The sequence below is a fragment of the Xyrauchen texanus genome, chromosome 47 (assembly GCF_025860055.1).
Source record: "Xyrauchen texanus isolate HMW12.3.18 chromosome 47, RBS_HiC_50CHRs, whole genome shotgun sequence".
NCBI classification, from domain to species: domain Eukaryota; kingdom Metazoa; phylum Chordata; class Actinopteri; order Cypriniformes; family Catostomidae; genus Xyrauchen; species Xyrauchen texanus.
The window spans coordinates 518,530-537,579 of NC_068322.1; the positions used below are offsets into that span (position 1 = coordinate 518,530).

The window sequence follows — 19,050 nt, forward strand, 5'->3', positions numbered from 1 at the left end:
TATCTCATAAGAACTGCTGGATGGAAACACTATGATGCAAATAAAAAACAAACGCTCGCTTCAGATGGATCAATCTTTCATTCGATAAGAAGAAATGCGCATAAACCATACCTCTGGCTTGTTGCATGACTTACGAATGACATGAGCGAACGCTCAGACTTACCATCTGTGAGTGGTCTGGGAAGAAGGTTTGCTCGTTGAGAGGGAATTTCTCAGGACCGAGAGCTTGATAGAGTTTGATCATGTGAGAGAACTGCAGGATAAAAACAAATGAAATAAAACTCTGATGACATTAGGAACACACATGCACAAAACATGATGACAAAACCGACTCTATTTTGGTCTTATTGTGAATGTTTGTAAAATGTTAGTCTTTATAATCGTTCATCAAAATGTAACACTTGCTCCGCCTCTGAAACATCTTTCCTTTTCAGCTGATGTCATCAAGTCCTCTTATCGTCCACGCAGCCGTCAGTCACATCGACACTTTACTTCAGCTAATCAATAACTACATTTCCATCAAAGGATTTTTTGCTAAATAAGTTTTAGCGCATCAAAATAAAGCTGATGGAAACACACATTATCGCTAAAATGTCACAAATGTCGACATCTTATTTTTACGTTTAACTCAAGCGCATAAACTCTGTCGATACATCAAATGTCGCGGAAATTTTTTTTGGAAACACTTTGTCGATAAAATTGGCATTAATGCAAAAATGTAGTGTCACATGACAGAGTTTGCCTCAATCGTTAGCCTGTTACCATGATGACAGTATTGAAAGCTAATTTATTGTACGTGATTATGGATTGATTGGCATATAGATCCGATCTGCACACGTGACACTGTCAGGAGTGCATCACAAATATCTCGTATCATGCACCGGTCATCAACAAGTACAAGGAGAACAAATGAATGAACACTGTTTGTGATTAATTTAATCGCTGTAGACATCCGTTTATTTATTAAAGTTGCTTTTCCACACTGTTCAGAATAATAGACGGCAGTCACGGAATTATCCACAATACATAAAACATCATTTCTGTGCACAAAGATGATTTAAATTAAGAATAAATACACAATACTGGTGAAAATATTCAGCGTGCTATTTTGAAAAAATGCCGGCAAAATCCCCTGTATTAAATAAAAGAAATTACCAAACGAAAAAAGCATTACATTAAAAAAAAAAATATTACCGAATGAAAAAAGCATTAAATAAAAATAAATTACCAAACAAAATAAATAGATATTTTTATACCTATAAATGCCTTTTCTTTACACACACTTAAATTATCTTTACTCTGTTCTGTAGATGAATAAAGTCGTCTGAACGACTCTCAGAATGAGAATTCAAGATTATAAACTATCAGAACAATTTGTCCAATGCCGAGTTCACTTTCAGAAAACCAACTTTTGAACCTTTTAACATGTTTAATATTTTAAATCGAAACCTCTTTACCTCGGATGCAATTGTAATGGCAACAATTCACTCTCGGTCAGTAACCGATGGCAACCAGCGTATAGGTGCAACATCAGGACCGATATTACAGTCCCATCAGAAGAGCAACTGCGTTTATTTGTTAATTAATATGAACGTAAACTAATTTTAATTGTCTCAATAATCTCCCGATTTTACCCAAACTACAGAGGAAAGAAATCAGCGCCATCTGGAGGAGAATTAGCATAAACACATTTCTGTATGGAAACGGCTTCAGGGCAGATTTCTGTTGCCATAAACCAAAACTGATCCCACAAACTGTTTTTTAGGCATGATGTCATCATGCATGCCATTATTATCCATAAAAGCTTTGAATGGAAACAGGCATAAGGCGGCAAATGTTGCAGTTTCTTTTTCAGCATTTTCACTTTGTCAATAACAGAATAGCGCAAAAGCTGGATGGAAACGAGACAAATTATCCTCATGGACCAAATCACGTCCTGACCTGCTGTAAATGCATTTCTCATTAAAGTTTCTGTCTCACTCAGAAATAACTCACATTATAGAAGTAAAATGGGTTGTGTGAATGCCGTTTTATGTTGACATTAACTACACACACACACTCACACACACACTCAAACTCACACACACACACACTGCATGATAGAGCTGGACACACCGCTCTCTCTCTCTACACACAAACACTCACACAGACACACACACGCTCAAACACACACACACACTCACTCAAACTAACACAGACACACACACACACTCAAACTCACTCAAACACACACTGCATGATAGAGCTGGATAACTGCTCTCTCTCTCACACACAAACACTCACACAGACACACACACACACTCATACACACACAGACACACACACACACACACACACTCACTCAAACTCACACAGACACACACACTCTCACACACACAGACTCAAACACACACACACACAGTTGCATGTCCTCCCTCATTAGGGTTATATGTTTTGTCTACTTCAGGACCTGTTGTTTTGTCTGATTGTGTGTGTGGTCTGATCTCTCCTCACAGGTGTGTCTGGTCACTGTCATTACAGCACATCAAATGAATCCCGAGTGGCTCGAGTCGTTCACATGGAAATTCATTCATTTGACATCACATACTCATGTTAAAGAAATATGGATTTTATAACTTACAATACTAATCTCCTGTGCTGCATGAACACACACTGTTTAAACAAATCAAATAAACTAGAGAGTGTGTGAAGTTTTAACAACACTTTCTAGAAATGCAAAGTGGTAAAAGTGCCTGATGTTGAAGAAATGGCCAATAAAGGGTTCAGCCAGTTTTGAGTGGACTATCCCGAGACCTTGACGTCTCTGCCGTTCTCTCTCGTGTTTCTGCTTGTGTTTTACTGCTATAAGTGTGAAATTAAAAACAGAAAAACAGAAGTGTGAAGTTGACGCACCACCCAGGGTTTGCTGCAGAAGTTGTAAATGGAGAAGAGTGAGTTAACGCTGGGAACGCCGCCATAATGCAGACCGATCACCAGATTCCTGAAGTCTTCTCCCGGAGCCATGCTGTAGGCGTGCTGCCGAATCAGGACAAAATCTGGCTTGAACGATCTGGAGATTTTAAGATAGAAAAATACTCAATTTCTCAAGAGTAATTCACATGATAAATAATTGAGTACTTTTACAGATATAATTGATCATAATCAGGGTAAACACTAAATCATATTAATCGCAATCTGATAAAAAAAAGCACATTAGTTGGAGATGAACGGGTTCTCGATTAGTTGGAGATGAACGGGTTCTCAGTTAGTTGGAGATGAACGGGTTCTCGATTAGTTGGAGATGAACGGGTTCTCAGTTAGTTGGAGATGAACGGGTTCTCGATTAGTTGGAGATGAACGGGTTCTCGATTAGTTGGAGATGAACGGGTTCTCGATTAGTTGGAGATGAACGGGTTCTCGATTAGTTGGAGATGAACGGGTTCTCAGTTAGTTGGAGATGAACGGGTTCTTGATTAGTTGGAGATGAACGGGTTCTCGATTAGTAGGAGATGAACGGGTTCTCGGTTAGTTGGAGATGAACGGGTTCTCGGTTAGTTGGAGATGAACGGGTTCTCGGTTAGTTGGAGATGAACGGGTTCTTGAGTTGGAGATGAACGGGTTCTCGATTAGTTGGAGATGAACGGGTTCTTGAGTTGGAGATGAACGGGTTCTCGATTAGTTGGAGATGAACGGGTTCTCGATTAGTTGGAGATGAACAGGTTCTCAATTAGTTGGAGATGAACGAGTTCTTGAGTTGGAGATGAACGGGTTCTCGATTAGTTGGAGATGAACGGGTTCTCGATTAGTAGGAGATGAACGGGTTCTCGATTAGTTGGAGATGAACGGGTTCTTGAGTTGAAGATGAACGGGTTCTCGATTAGTTGGAGATGAACGGGTTCTTGAGTTGGAGATGAACGGGTTCTCGATTAGTTGGAGATGAACGGGTTCTCGATTAGTTGGAAATGAACGAGTTCTTGAGTTGGAGATGAACGGGTTCTCGATTAGTTGGAGATGAACGAGTTCTTGAGTTGGAGATGAACGGGTTCTCGATTAGTTGATTACTTCTGCACATTCCTGCTCTATTACAGACTGACTTATATAATTACTAGCGGACTGGAAACAATGTTAACTCAAATTAGTTCGTATTTTGTTGTGGTATCGCTATTGAGAATCATCAAATTTCTTTCATGTGTAAACAAAATGGACATTATAATTGAAATATACTCAAATTAATTGAATTCCAATCAAATCGAATCAAAATCTAGCCCTATTTATAACTATTTTTATTGGAGCATAAAATGTATTCCATAAACACTGTAAATCATAAACAGCCTTTCGTTGTAGATAGAAAACAGTAGCATGTGTGTTTGAGGAAAACAGAGGAATGTGCAGCATATGGCCGCAGACGAGACTTGCATACACACGGCAGCTGTGCAATCGGATCTGTCAATGCATTAACACATGCGCACCATATATCCACAAACACTCCATTATTAAACAGCTGAGGAAGAGGAGGACGAAGAACTAGGGCTGATTATAAATGCTCATTACACACAGTTCTGGGATCAGGCGATGAGCAATTTTACAGTTTAACATGTGGGTTTGATTACGATCAACTCTCGCCACACTGAAGTAATCTGGTCGCACATCACGCACATAATAACTATTAATAGCGGCATTTATTCAAGTAGTGTAAGATGTCACACTCAGTGAGGCATGTGTAAATATAATCATGTGAAACTAAGAGTAGCATGACTGTGTGAGGCCCAGACAGGAAGTATGTTTTACAGTTTACACAAGCAAATATAGTTTAACCCAGGGGCGTCGCTAGACTTCAGTGTCATCCGCGGCTCCGCCCACAGGCCATATTATAATATAAAAATAAGACACCTGTCAAATAATAATAATATTATTAAGTGCAACACTGACACCGGTTCAGAACTTTACAGAAGCTAACATCAGGTGAACAATAAACAGATCAAACACTTTTAATTTAAATCGCAGATGATCAATTTAATTTTTACTTTATTCTCTAAATATTACGACTTTAATCTCAAAATGCTACTTTATTCTTGTAATTTTTACTTTATTCTCTAAATATTACGACTTTATTCTCGTAAATTTTACTTTATTCTCTAAATATTACGACTTTAATCTCAAAATGCTACAACTTTATTCTCGTAATTTTTACTTTATTCTCTAAATATTACGACTTTATTCTTGTAATTTTTACTTTATTCACAAAATATTACGACTTTATTCTTGTAATTTTTACTTTATTCTTGAAATATTACGACTTGAATCTCGTAATTTTTACTTTATTCACAAAATACTACGACTAATCTCAAAATGCTACGACTTTATTCTTGTAATTTTTACTTTAGTCTTGAAATATTACGACTTTATTCTCGTAATTTTTACTTTATTCACAAAATATTACGACTAATCTCAAAATGCTACGACTTTATTCTCGTAATTTTTACTTTATTCTATAAATATTACGACTTGAATCTCGTAATTTTTACTTTATTCTCGAAATATTACGACTTTATTCTCGTAATTTTTACTTTATTCTCTAAATATTACGACTTTATTCTCTAAATATTACGACTTTACTCTCTAAATATTACGACTTTATTCTCTAAATATTACGACTTTATTCTCAAAATTTTTACTTTATTCTCTAAATATTACGACTTTATTCTCGTAATTTTTACTTTATTCTCTAAATATTACGACTTTATTCTTGTAATTTTTACTTTATTCTCTAAATATTACGACTTTATTCTCTAAATATTACGACTTCATTCTCAAAATGCTACGACTTTATTCTCATAATTTTTACTTTATTCTCTAAATATTACGACTTTATTCTCAAAATGCTACGACTTTATTCTCGTAATTTTTACTTTATTCTCTAAATATTACGACTATAATCTCGTAATTTTTACTTTATTCTCTAAATATTATGACTTTAATCTCAAAATGCTACGACTTTATTCTTTTAATTTTTACTTTATTCTCTAAATATTACTGACTTTAATCTCAAAATGCTACTGACTTTATTCTCTAAATATTACGACTTTATTCTCAAAATGCTATTGACTTTATTCTCTAAATATTACTGACTTTATTCTCAAAATTTTTACTTTATTCTCGAAATATTACGACTTTATTCTCAAAATGCTACGACTTTATTCTCGTAATTTTTACTTTATTCTCTAAATATCACGACTTTATTCTCATAATTTTTACTTTATTCTCAGTAATTTTTACTTTATTCTCTAAATATTACTGACTTTATTCTCATAATTTTTACTTTATTCTCGTAATTTTTACTTTATTCTCTAAATATTACTGACTTTATTCTCATAATTTTTACTTTATTCTCTAAATATTACTTGACTTTATTCTCGTAATTTTTACTTTATTCTCAAAATGCTACTGACTTTATTCTCGTAATTTTTACTTTATTCTCTAAATATTACGACTTTATTCTCATAATTTTTACTTTATTCTCAAAATATTACGACTTTATTCTCGTAATTTTTACTTTATTCTCTAAATATTACGACTTTAATCTCAAAATGCTAGGACTTTATTCTCGTAATTTTTACTTTATTCTCTAAATATTACGACTTTATTCTCATAATTTTTACTTTATTCTCAAAATATTACTGACTTTATTCTCGTAATTTTTACTTTATTCTCTAAATATTACGACTTTAATCTCAAAATGCTAGGACTTTATTCTCGTAATTTTTACTTTATTCTCTAAATATTACGACTATAATCTCGTAATTTTTACTTTATTCTCTAAATATTATGACTTTAATCTCAAAATGCTACGACTTTATTCTTTTCATTTTTACTTTATTCTCTAAATATTACGACTTTATTCTCATAATTTTTACTTTATTCTCAAAATATTACGACTTTATTCTCGTAATTTTTACTTTATTCTCTAAATATTACGACTTTATTCTCGTAATTTTTACTTTATTCTCTAAATATTACGACTTTATTCTCGTAATTTTTACTTTATTCTCTAAATATTATGACTTTAATCTCAAAATGCTACGACTTTATTCTTTTAATTTTTACTTTATTCTCTAAATATTACGACTTTAATCTCAAAATGCTACGACTTTATTCTCATAATTTTTACTTTATTCTCTAAATATTACGACTTTATTCTCATAATTTTTACTTTATTCTCTAAATATTACTGACTTTAATCTCAAAATGCTACTGACTTTATTCTCATAATTTTTACTTTATTCTCTAAATATTACTGACTTTATTCTCGTAATTTTTACTTTATTCTCTAAATATTACGACTTTAATCTCAAAATGCTACTGACTTTATTCTCGTAATTTTTACTTTATTCTCTAAATATTACTGACTTTAATCTCAAAATGCTACTGACTTTATTCTCTAAATATTACGACTTTATTCTCAAAATGCTATCGACTTTATTCTCTAAATATTACGACTTTATTCTCATAATTTTTACTTTATTCTCTAAATATTACTGACTTTATTCTCATAATTTTTACTTTATTCTCTAAATATTACTGACTTTAATCTCAAAATGCTACGACTTTATTCTCGTAATTTTTACTTTATTCTCTAAATATTACGACTTTATTCTCAAAATGCTACGACTTTATTCTCTAAATATTACGACTTTATTCTCATAATTTTTACTTTATTCTCTAAATATTACGACTTTATTCTCATAATTTTTACTTTATTCTCTAAATATTACGACTTTAATCTCAAAATGCTACGACTTTATTCTCAAAATGCTACGACTTTATTCTCTAAATATTACGACTTTATTCTCAGTAATTTTTACTTTATTCTCTAAATATTACGACTTTAATCTCAAAATGCTACTGACTTTATTCTCGTAATTTTTACTTTATTCTCTAAATATTACTGACTTTATTCTCATAATTTTTACTTTATTCTCAAAATATTACTGACTTTATTCTCGTAATTTTTACTTTATTCTCTAAATATTACTGACTTTAATCTCAAAATGCTACGACTTTATTCTCTAAATATTACGACTTTAATCTCAAAATGCTACTGACTTTATTCTCTAAATATTACGACTTTATTCTCAAAATGCTACTGACTTTATTCTCTAAATATTACGACTTTATTCTCATAATTTTTACTTTATTCTCTAAATATTACGACTTTATTCTCATAATTTTTACTTTATTCTCTAAATATTACTGACTTTAATCTCAAAATGCTACTGACTTTATTCTCTAAATATTATGACTTTAATCTCAAAATGCTACTGACTTTATTCTCAGTAATTTTTACTTTATTCTCTAAATATTATGACTTTAATCTCAAAATGCTACTGACTTTATTCTTTTAATTTTTACTTTATTCTCTAAATATTACTGACTTTAATCTCAAAATGCTACGACTTTATTCTCATAATTTTTACTTTATTCTCTAAATATTACTGACTTTATTCTCATAATTTTTACTTTATTCTCTAAATATTACGACTTTAATCTCAAAATGCTACTGACTTTATTCTCGTAATTTTTACTTTATTCTCTAAATATTACGACTTTAATCTCAAAATGCTTTCGACTTTATTCTCTAAATATTACGACTTTATTCTCAAAATGCTACTGACTTTATTCTCTAAATATTACGACTTTATTCTCATAATTTTTACTTTATTCTCTAAATATTACTGACTTTATTCTCGTAATTTTTACTTTATTCTCTAAATATTACGACTTTAATCTCAAAATGCTACTGACTTTATTCTCGTAATTTTTACTTTATTCTCTAAATATTACGACTTTAATCTCAAAATGCTACGACTTTATTCTCTAAATATTACGACTTTATTCTCAAAATGCTACTGACTTTATTCTCTAAATATTACGACTTTATTCTCATAATTTTTACTTTATTCTCTAAATATTACTGACTTTATTCTCATAATTTTTACTTTATTCTCTAAATATTACGACTTTAATCTCAAAATGCTACGACTTTATTCTCGTAATTTTTACTTTATTCTCTAAATATTACGACTTTATTCTCAAAATGCTACGACTTTATTCTCTAAATATTACGACTATTCTCAAAATGCTACGACTTTATTCTCTAAATATTACGACTTTATTCTCTAAATATTACGACTTTACTCTCTAAATATTACGACTTTATTCTCTAAATATTACGACTTTATTCTCAAAATTTTTACTTTATTCTCTAAATATTACGACTTTATTCTCGTAATTTTTACTTTATTCTCTAAATATTACGACTTTATTCTTGTAATTTTTACTTTATTCTCTAAATATTACGACTTTATTCTCTAAATATTACGACTTCATTCTCAAAATGCTACGACTTTATTCTCATAATTTTTACTTTATTCTCTAAATATTACGACTTTATTCTCAAAATGCTACGACTTTATTCTCGTAATTTTTACTTTATTCTCTAAATATTACGACTATAATCTCGTAATTTTTACTTTATTCTCTAAATATTATGACTTTAATCTCAAAATGCTACGACTTTATTCTCTAAATATTACGACTTTATTCTCAAAATGCTACGACTTTATTCTCTAAATATTACGACTTTATTCTCAAAATTTTTACTTTATTCTCGAAATATTACGACTTTATTCTCAAAATGCTACGACTTTATTCTCGTAATTTTTACTTTATTCTCTAAATATCACGACTTTATTCTCATAATTTTTACTTTATTCTCGTAATTTTTACTTTATTCTCTAAATATTACGACTTTATTCTCATAATTTTTACTTTATTCTCGTAATTTTTACTTTATTCTCTAAATATTACGACTTTATTCTCATAATTTTTACTTTATTCTCTAAATATTACGACTTTATTCTCGTAATTTTTACTTTATTCTCAAAATGCTACGACTTTATTCTCGTAATTTTTACTTTATTCTCTAAATATTACGACTTTATTCTCATAATTTTTACTTTATTCTCAAAATATTACGACTTTATTCTCGTAATTTTTACTTTATTCTCTAAATATTACGACTTTAATCTCAAAATGCTAGGACTTTATTCTCGTAATTTTTACTTTATTCTCTAAATATTACGACTTTATTCTCATAATTTTTACTTTATTCTCAAAATATTACGACTTTATTCTCGTAATTTTTACTTTATTCTCTAAATATTACGACTTTAATCTCAAAATGCTAGGACTTTATTCTCGTAATTTTTACTTTATTCTCTAAATATTACGACTATAATCTCGTAATTTTTACTTTATTCTCTAAATATTATGACTTTAATCTCAAAATGCTACGACTTTATTCTTTTCATTTTTACTTTATTCTCTAAATATTACGACTTTATTCTCATAATTTTTACTTTATTCTCAAAATATTACGACTTTATTCTCGTAATTTTTACTTTATTCTCTAAATATTACTGACTTTATTCTCAGTAATTTTTACTTTATTCTCTAAATATTACGACTTTATTCTCGTAATTTTTACTTTATTCTCTAAATATTATGACTTTAATCTCAAAATGCTACGACTTTATTCTTTTAATTTTTACTTTATTCTCTAAATATTACGACTTTAATCTCAAAATGCTACGACTTTATTCTCATAATTTTTACTTTATTCTCTAAATATTACGACTTTATTCTCATAATTTTTACTTTATTCTCTAAATATTACGACTTTAATCTCAAAATGCTACGACTTTATTCTCATAATTTTTACTTTATTCTCTAAATATTACGACTTTATTCTCGTAATTTTTACTTTATTCTCTAAATATTACGACTTTAATCTCAAAATGCTACGACTTTATTCTCGTAATTTTTACTTTATTCTCTAAATATTACGACTTTAATCTCAAAATGCTACGACTTTATTCTCTAAATATTACGACTTTATTCTCAAAATGCTACGACTTTATTCTCTAAATATTACGACTTTATTCTCATAATTTTTACTTTATTCTCTAAATATTACGACTTTATTCTCATAATTTTTACTTTATTCTCTAAATATTACGACTTTAATCTCAAAATGCTACGACTTTATTCTCGTAATTTTTACTTTATTCTCTAAATATTACGACTTTATTCTCAAAATGCTACTTGACTTTATTCTCTAAATATTACGACTTTATTCTCATAATTTTTACTTTATTCTCTAAATATTACTGACTTTATTCTCATAATTTTTACTTTATTCTCTAAATATTACGACTTTAATCTCAAAATGCTACTGACTTTATTCTCAAAATGCTACTGACTTTATTCTCTAAATATTACTGACTTTATTCTCGTAATTTTTACTTTATTCTCTAAATATTACGACTTTAATCTCAAAATGCTACGACTTTATTCTCGTAATTTTTACTTTATTCTCTAAATATTACGACTTTATTCTCATAATTTTTACTTTATTCTCAAAATATTACGACTTTATTCTCGTAATTTTTACTTTATTCTCTAAATATTACGACTTTAATCTCAAAATGCTACGACTTTATTCTCTAAATATTACGACTTTAATCTCAAAATGCTACGACTTTATTCTCTAAATATTACGACTTTATTCTCAAAATGCTACGACTTTATTCTCTAAATATTACGACTTTATTCTCATAATTTTTACTTTATTCTCTAAATATTACGACTTTATTCTCATAATTTTTACTTTATTCTCTAAATATTACGACTTTAATCTCAAAATGCTACGACTTTATTCTCTAAATATTATGACTTTAATCTCAAAATGCTACGACTTTATTCTCGTAATTTTTACTTTATTCTCTAAATATTATGACTTTAATCTCAAAATGCTACGACTTTATTCTTTTAATTTTTACTTTATTCTCTAAATATTACGACTTTAATCTCAAAATGCTACGACTTTATTCTCATAATTTTTACTTTATTCTCTAAATATTACGACTTTATTCTCATAATTTTTACTTTATTCTCTAAATATTACTGACTTTAATCTCAAAATGCTACTGACTTTATTCTCGTAATTTTTACTTTATTCTCTAAATATTACGACTTTAATCTCAAAATGCTACGACTTTATTCTCTAAATATTACTGACTTTATTCTCAAAATGCTACTTGACTTTATTCTCTAAATATTACGACTTTATTCTCATAATTTTTACTTTATTCTCTAAATATTACGACTTTATTCTCGTAATTTTTACTTTATTCTCTAAATATTACGACTTTAATCTCAAAATGCTACGACTTTATTCTCGTAATTTTTACTTTATTCTCTAAATATTACGACTTTAATCTCAAAATGCTACGACTTTATTCTCTAAATATTACGACTTTATTCTCAAAATGCTACGACTTTATTCTCTAAATATTACGACTTTATTCTCATAATTTTTACTTTATTCTCTAAATATTACGACTTTATTCTCATAATTTTTACTTTATTCTCTAAATATTACGACTTTAATCTCAAAATGCTACTGACTTTATTCTCGTAATTTTTACTTTATTCTCTAAATATTACGACTTTATTCTCAAAATGCTACTGACTTTATTCTCTAAATATTACGACTTTATTCTCAAAATGCTACGACTTTATTCTCTAAATATTACGACTTTATTCTCAAAATGCTACGACTTTATTCTCTAAATATTACGACTTTATTCTCAAAATGCTACGACTTTATTCTCTAAATATTACGACTTTATTCTCAAAATGCTACGACTTTAATCTCAAAATGCTACGACTTTATTCTCAAAATGCTACGACTTTATTCTCTAAATATTATGACTTTAATCTCAAAATGCTACGACTTTATTCTCGTAATTTTTACTTTATTCTCTAAATATTACGACTTTATTCTCAAAATGCTACGACTTTATTCTCTAAATATTACGACTTTATTCTCAAAATGCTACGACTTTAATCTCAAAATGCTACGACTTTATTCTCAAAATGCTACGACTTTATTCTCTAAATATTACGACTTTATTCTCGTAATTTTTACTTTATTCTCTAAATATTACGACTTTAATCTCAAAATGCTACGACTTTATTCTCGTAATTTTTACTTTATTCTCTAAATATTACGACTTTATTCTCATAATTTTTACTTTATTCTCAAAATATTACGACTTTATTCTCGTAATTTTTACTTTATTCTCTAAATATTACGACTTTAATCTCAAAATGCTACGACTTTATTCTCAGTAATTTTTACTTTATTCTCAAAATGCTACTGACTTTATTCTCGTAATTTTACTTTATTCTCTAAATATTACTGACTTTATTCTCATAATTTTTACTTTATTCTCGTAATTTTTACTTTATTCTCTAAATATTACGACTTTATTCTCATAATTTTTACTTTATTCTCTAAATATTACTGACTTTATTCTCATAATTTTTACTTTATACTCTAAATATTACTGACTTTAATCTCAAAATGCTACTGACTTTATTCTCGTAATTTTTACTTTATTCTCTAAATATTACGACTTTAATCTCAAAATGCTACTGACTTTATTCTCGTAATTTTTACTTTATTCTCTAAATATTACGACTTTATTCTCAAAATGCTACGACTTTATTCTCTAAATATTACGACTTTATTCTCATAATTTTTACTTTATTCTCTAAATATTACGACTTTATTCTCATAATTTTTACTTTATTCTCTAAATATTACGACTTTAATCTCAAAATGCTACGACTTTATTCTCTAAATATTATGACTTTAATCTCAAAATGCTACGACTTTATTCTTTTAATTTTTACTTTATTCTCTAAATATTACGACTTTAATCTCAAAATGCTACGACTTTATTCTCTAAATATTACGACTTTATTCTCAAAATGCTACGACTTTATTCTCTAAATATTACGACTTTATTCTCAAAATTTTTACTTTATTCTCTAAATATTACGACTTTATTCTCAAAATGCTACGACTTTATTCTCGTAATTTTTACTTTATTCTCTAAATATCACGACTTTATTCTCATAATTTTTACTTTATTCTCGTAATTTTTACTTTATTCTCTAAATATTACGACTTTATTCTCGTAATTTTTACTTTATTCTCTAAATATTACGACTTTATTCTCATAATTTTTACTTTATTCTCTAAATATTACGACTTTATTCTCGTAATTTTTACTTTATTCTCAAAATGCTACGACTTTATTCTCGTAATTTTTACTTTATTCTCTAAATATTACGACTTTAATCTCAAAATGCTACGACTTTATTCTCGTAATTTTTACTTTATTCTCTAAATATTGCGACTTTAATCTCAAAATGCTACGACTTTATTCTCATAATTTTTACTTTATTCTCAAAATGCTACGACTTTATTCTCGTAATTTTTACTTTATTCTCTAAATATTACGACTTTATTCTCATAATTTTTACTTTATTCTCAAAATATTACGACTTTATTCTCGTAATTTTTACTTTATTCTCTAAATATTACGACTTTATTCTCATAATTTTTACTTTATTCTCTAAATATTACGACTTTATTCTCATAATTTTTACTTTATTCTCAAAATGCTACGACTTTATTCTCGTAATTTTTACTTTATTCTCTAAATATTACGACTTTAATCTCAAAATGCTACGACTTTATTCTCGTAATTTTTACTTTATTCTCTAAATATTGCGACTTTAATCTCAAAATGCTACGACTTTATTCTCATAATTTTTACTTTATTCTCAAAATGCTACTGACTTTATTCTCGTAATTTTTACTTTATTCTCTAAATATTACTGACTTTATTCTCATAATTTTTACTTTATTCTCAAAATATTACGACTTTATTCTCGTAATTTTTACTTTATTCTCTAAATATTACGACTTTAATCTCAAAATGCTAGGACTTTATTCTCGTAATTTTTACTTTATTCTCTAAATATTACGACTTTATTCTCATAATTTTTACTTTATTCTCAAAATATTACTGACTTTATTCTCGTAATTTTTACTTTATTCTCTAAATATTACGACTTTAATCTCAAAATGCTAGGACTTTATTCTCGTAATTTTTACTTTATTCTCTAAATATTACTGACTTATAATCTCGTAATTTTTACTTTATTCTCTAAATATTATGACTTTAATCTCAAAATGCTACGACTTTATTCTCGTAATTTTTACTTTATTCTCTAAATATTACGACTTTAATCTCAAAATGCTACGACTTTATTCTCATAATTTTTACTTTATTCTCTAAATATTACGACTTTATTCTCATAATTTTTACTTTATTCTCTAAATATTACGACTTTAATCTCAAAATGCTACGACTTTATTCTCGTAATTTTTACTTTATTCTCTAAATATTACGACTTTATTCTCGTAATTTTTACTTTATTCTCTAAATATTACGACTTTAATCTCAAAATGCTACGACTTTATTCTCGTAATTTTTACTTTATTCTCTAAATATTACGACTTTAATCTCAAAATGCTACGACTTTATTCTCTAAATATTACGACTTTATTCTCAAAATGCTACGACTTTATTCTCTAAATATTACGACTTTATTCTCATAATTTTTACTTTATTCTCTAAATATTACGACTTTATTCTCATAATTTTTACTTTATTCTCTAAATATTACGACTTTAATCTCAAAATGCTACGACTTTATTCTCGTAATTTTTACTTTATTCTCTAAATATTACGACTTTATTCTCAAAATGCTACGACTTTATTCTCTAAATATTACTGACTTTATTCTCATAATTTTTACTTTATTCTCTAAATATTACGACTTTATTCTCATAATTTTTACTTTATTCTCTAAATATTACGACTTTAATCTCAAAATGCTACGACTTTATTCTCAAAATGCTACGACTTTATTCTCTAAATATTACGACTTTATTCTCGTAATTTTTACTTTATTCTCTAAATATTACGACTTTAATCTCAAAATGCTACGACTTTATTCTCGTAATTTTTACTTTATTCTCTAAATATTACGACTTTATTCTCATAATTTTTACTTTATTCTCAAAATATTACGACTTTATTCTCGTAATTTTTACTTTATTCTCTAAATATTACGACTTTAATCTCAAAATGCTACGACTTTATTCTCGTAATTTTTACTTTATTCTCAAAATGCTACGACTTTATTCTCGTAATTTTTACTTTATTCTCTAAATATTACGACTTTATTCTCATAATTTTTACTTTATTCTCGTAATTTTTACTTTATTCTCTAAATATTACGACTTTATTCTCATAATTTTTACTTTATTCTCTAAATATTACGACTTTATTCTCATAATTTTTACTTTATTCTCTAAATATTACGACTTTAATCTCAAAATGCTACGACTTTATTCTCGTAATTTTTACTTTATTCTCTAAATATTACGACTTTATTCTCGTAATTTTTACTTTATTCTCTAAATATTACGACTTTAATCTCAAAATGCTACGACTTTATTCTCGTAATTTTTACTTTATTCTCTAAATATTACGACTTTATTCTCAAAATGCTACGACTTTATTCTCTAAATATTACGACTTTATTCTCATAATTTTTACTTTATTCTCTAAATATTACGACTTTATTCTCATAATTTTTACTTTATTCTCTAAATATTACGACTTTATTCTCGTAATTTTTACTTTATTCTCTAAATATTATGACTTTAATCTCAAAATGTTACTGACTTTATTCTCAGTAATTTTTACTTTATTCTCTAAATATTACGACTTTATTCTCAAATATGCTAATTCTTGACTTTATTCTCGTAATTTTACTTTATTCTCTAAATATTACTGACTTTATTCTCGTAATTTTTACTTTATTCTCTAAATATTACTGACTTTAATCTCAAAATGCTACGACTTTATTCTCGTAATTTTACTTTATTCTCTAAATATTACGACTTTATTCTCAAAATGCTACGACTTTATTCTCTAAATATTCGACTTTATTCTCATAATTTTTACTTTATTCTCTAAATATTACTGACTTTATTCTCATAATTTTTACTTTATTCTCTAAATATTACGACTTTAATCTCAAAATCTTGACTTTATTCTCTAAATATTATGACTTTAATCTCAAAATGCTACGACTTTATTCTTTAATTTTTACTTTATTCTCTAAATATTACGACTTTAATCTCAAAATGCTACTGACTTTATTCTCTAAATATTACGACTTTATTCTCAAAATGCTACGACTTTATTCTCTAAATATTACGACTTTATTCTCAAAATTTTTACTTTATTCTCTAAATATTACGACTTTATTCTCAAAATGCTACGACTTTATTCTCGTAATTTTTACTTTATTCTCTAAATATTACGACTTTATTCTCATAATTTTTACTTTATTCTCGTAATTTTACTTTATTCTCTAAATATTACTGACTTTATTCTCGTAATTTTTACTTTATTCTCTAAATATTACGACTTTATTCTCATAATTTTTACTTTATTCTCTAAATATTACGACTTTATTCTCGTAATTTTACTTTATTCTCTAAATATTACGACTTTATTCTCGTAATTTTTACTTTATTCTCTAAATATTACGACTTTAATCTCAAAATGCTACGACTTTATTCTCGTAATTTTTACTTTATTCTCTAAATATTACGACTTTATTCTCAAAATGCTATGACTTTATTCTCTAAATATTCGACTTTATTCTCTAAATATTACGACTTTATTCTCATAATTTTTACTTTATTCTCTAAATATTACTGACTTTATTCTCAAGTAATCTTTTTACTTTATTCTCTAAATATTCGACTTTAATCTCAAAATCTATGACTTTATTCTCGTAATTTTTACTTTATTCTCTAAATATTACGACTTTAATCTCAAAATGCTACGACTTTATTCTCATAATTTTTACTTTATTCTCTAAATATTACTGACTTTATTCTCATAATTTTTACTTTATTCTCTAAATATTACGACTTTATTCTCATAATTTTTACTTTATTCTCTAAATATTACGACTTTATTCTCATAATTTTTACTTTATTCTCTAAATATTACGACTTTAATCTCAAAATTCGACTTTATTCTCATAATTTTACTTTATTCTCTAAATATTACTGACTTTATTCTCAAAATGCTTACGACTTTATTCTCTAAATATTACGACTTTATTCTCAAATTTTGACTTTATTCTCTAAATATTACGACTTTATTCTCAAAATTTTTACTTTATTCTCTAAATATTACGACTTTATTCTCAAAATGCTACGACTATATTCTCGTAATTTTTACTTTATTCTCTAAATATCACGACTTTATTCTCATAATTTTTACTTTATTCTCGTAATTTTTACTTTATTCTCTAAATATTACGACTAATCTCAAAACGCTACGATTTTATTCTCGTAATTTTTACTTTATTCTCTAAATATTACGACTAATCTCAAAATGCTACGACTTTATTCTCGTAATTTTTACTTTATTCTCTAAATATTACGACTTTAATCTCAAAATGCTACTGACTTTATTCTCGTAATTTTTACTTTATTCTCTAAATATTACTGACTTTAATCTCAAAATGCTACTGACTTTATTCTCATAATTTTTACTTTATTCTCAAAATATTACGACTTTAATCTCAAATATGACTTTATTCTGAATTTTACTTTATTCTCTAAATATTACGACTTTATTCTCGTAATTTTTACTTTATTCTCTAAATATTACGACTTTATTCTCAAAATGCTACAACTTTATTCTCATAATTTTTACTTTATTCACAAAATATTACGACTAATCTCAAAATGCTACGACTTTATTCTCATAATTTTTACTTTATTCTCTAAGTATTACGACTTTATTCTCAAAACGCTACGACTTTATTCTCTAAGTATTACGACTTTATTCTCGTAATTTTTACTTTATTCTCTAAGTATTACGACTTTCAACCGTGCGATCATGTTGCCCGTTCACACATCCGATTGGTTGTCGACTCTTTGCACTTTTGGCAGAAATACAAACAGAAAAGCATGAGACTGAAACTCCCACA

At 27.3% G+C, this 19,050-nt stretch overlaps 1 protein-coding gene and 1 pseudogene across 1 annotated transcript in view; both read right to left on the reverse strand.

The window, feature by feature from the left end:
* Positions 1–19,050, reverse strand: part of LOC127638820 (glutamate receptor ionotropic, kainate 2-like) — a 414,054-nt pseudogene that overhangs the window by 101,404 nt on the left and 293,600 nt on the right.
* Positions 1–19,050, reverse strand: part of LOC127639238 (synapsin-3-like) — a 109,041-nt gene that overhangs the window by 53,001 nt on the left and 36,990 nt on the right. The window contains exons 5-6 of the mRNA XM_052121149.1: positions 2,893–3,049; positions 164–253 (exon numbers count right to left, since the gene is read on the reverse strand). Coding sequence (XP_051977109.1) covers positions 164–253; positions 2,893–3,049 — 247 coding nt within the window. The remainder of the gene's footprint in view (positions 1–163; positions 254–2,892; positions 3,050–19,050) is intronic.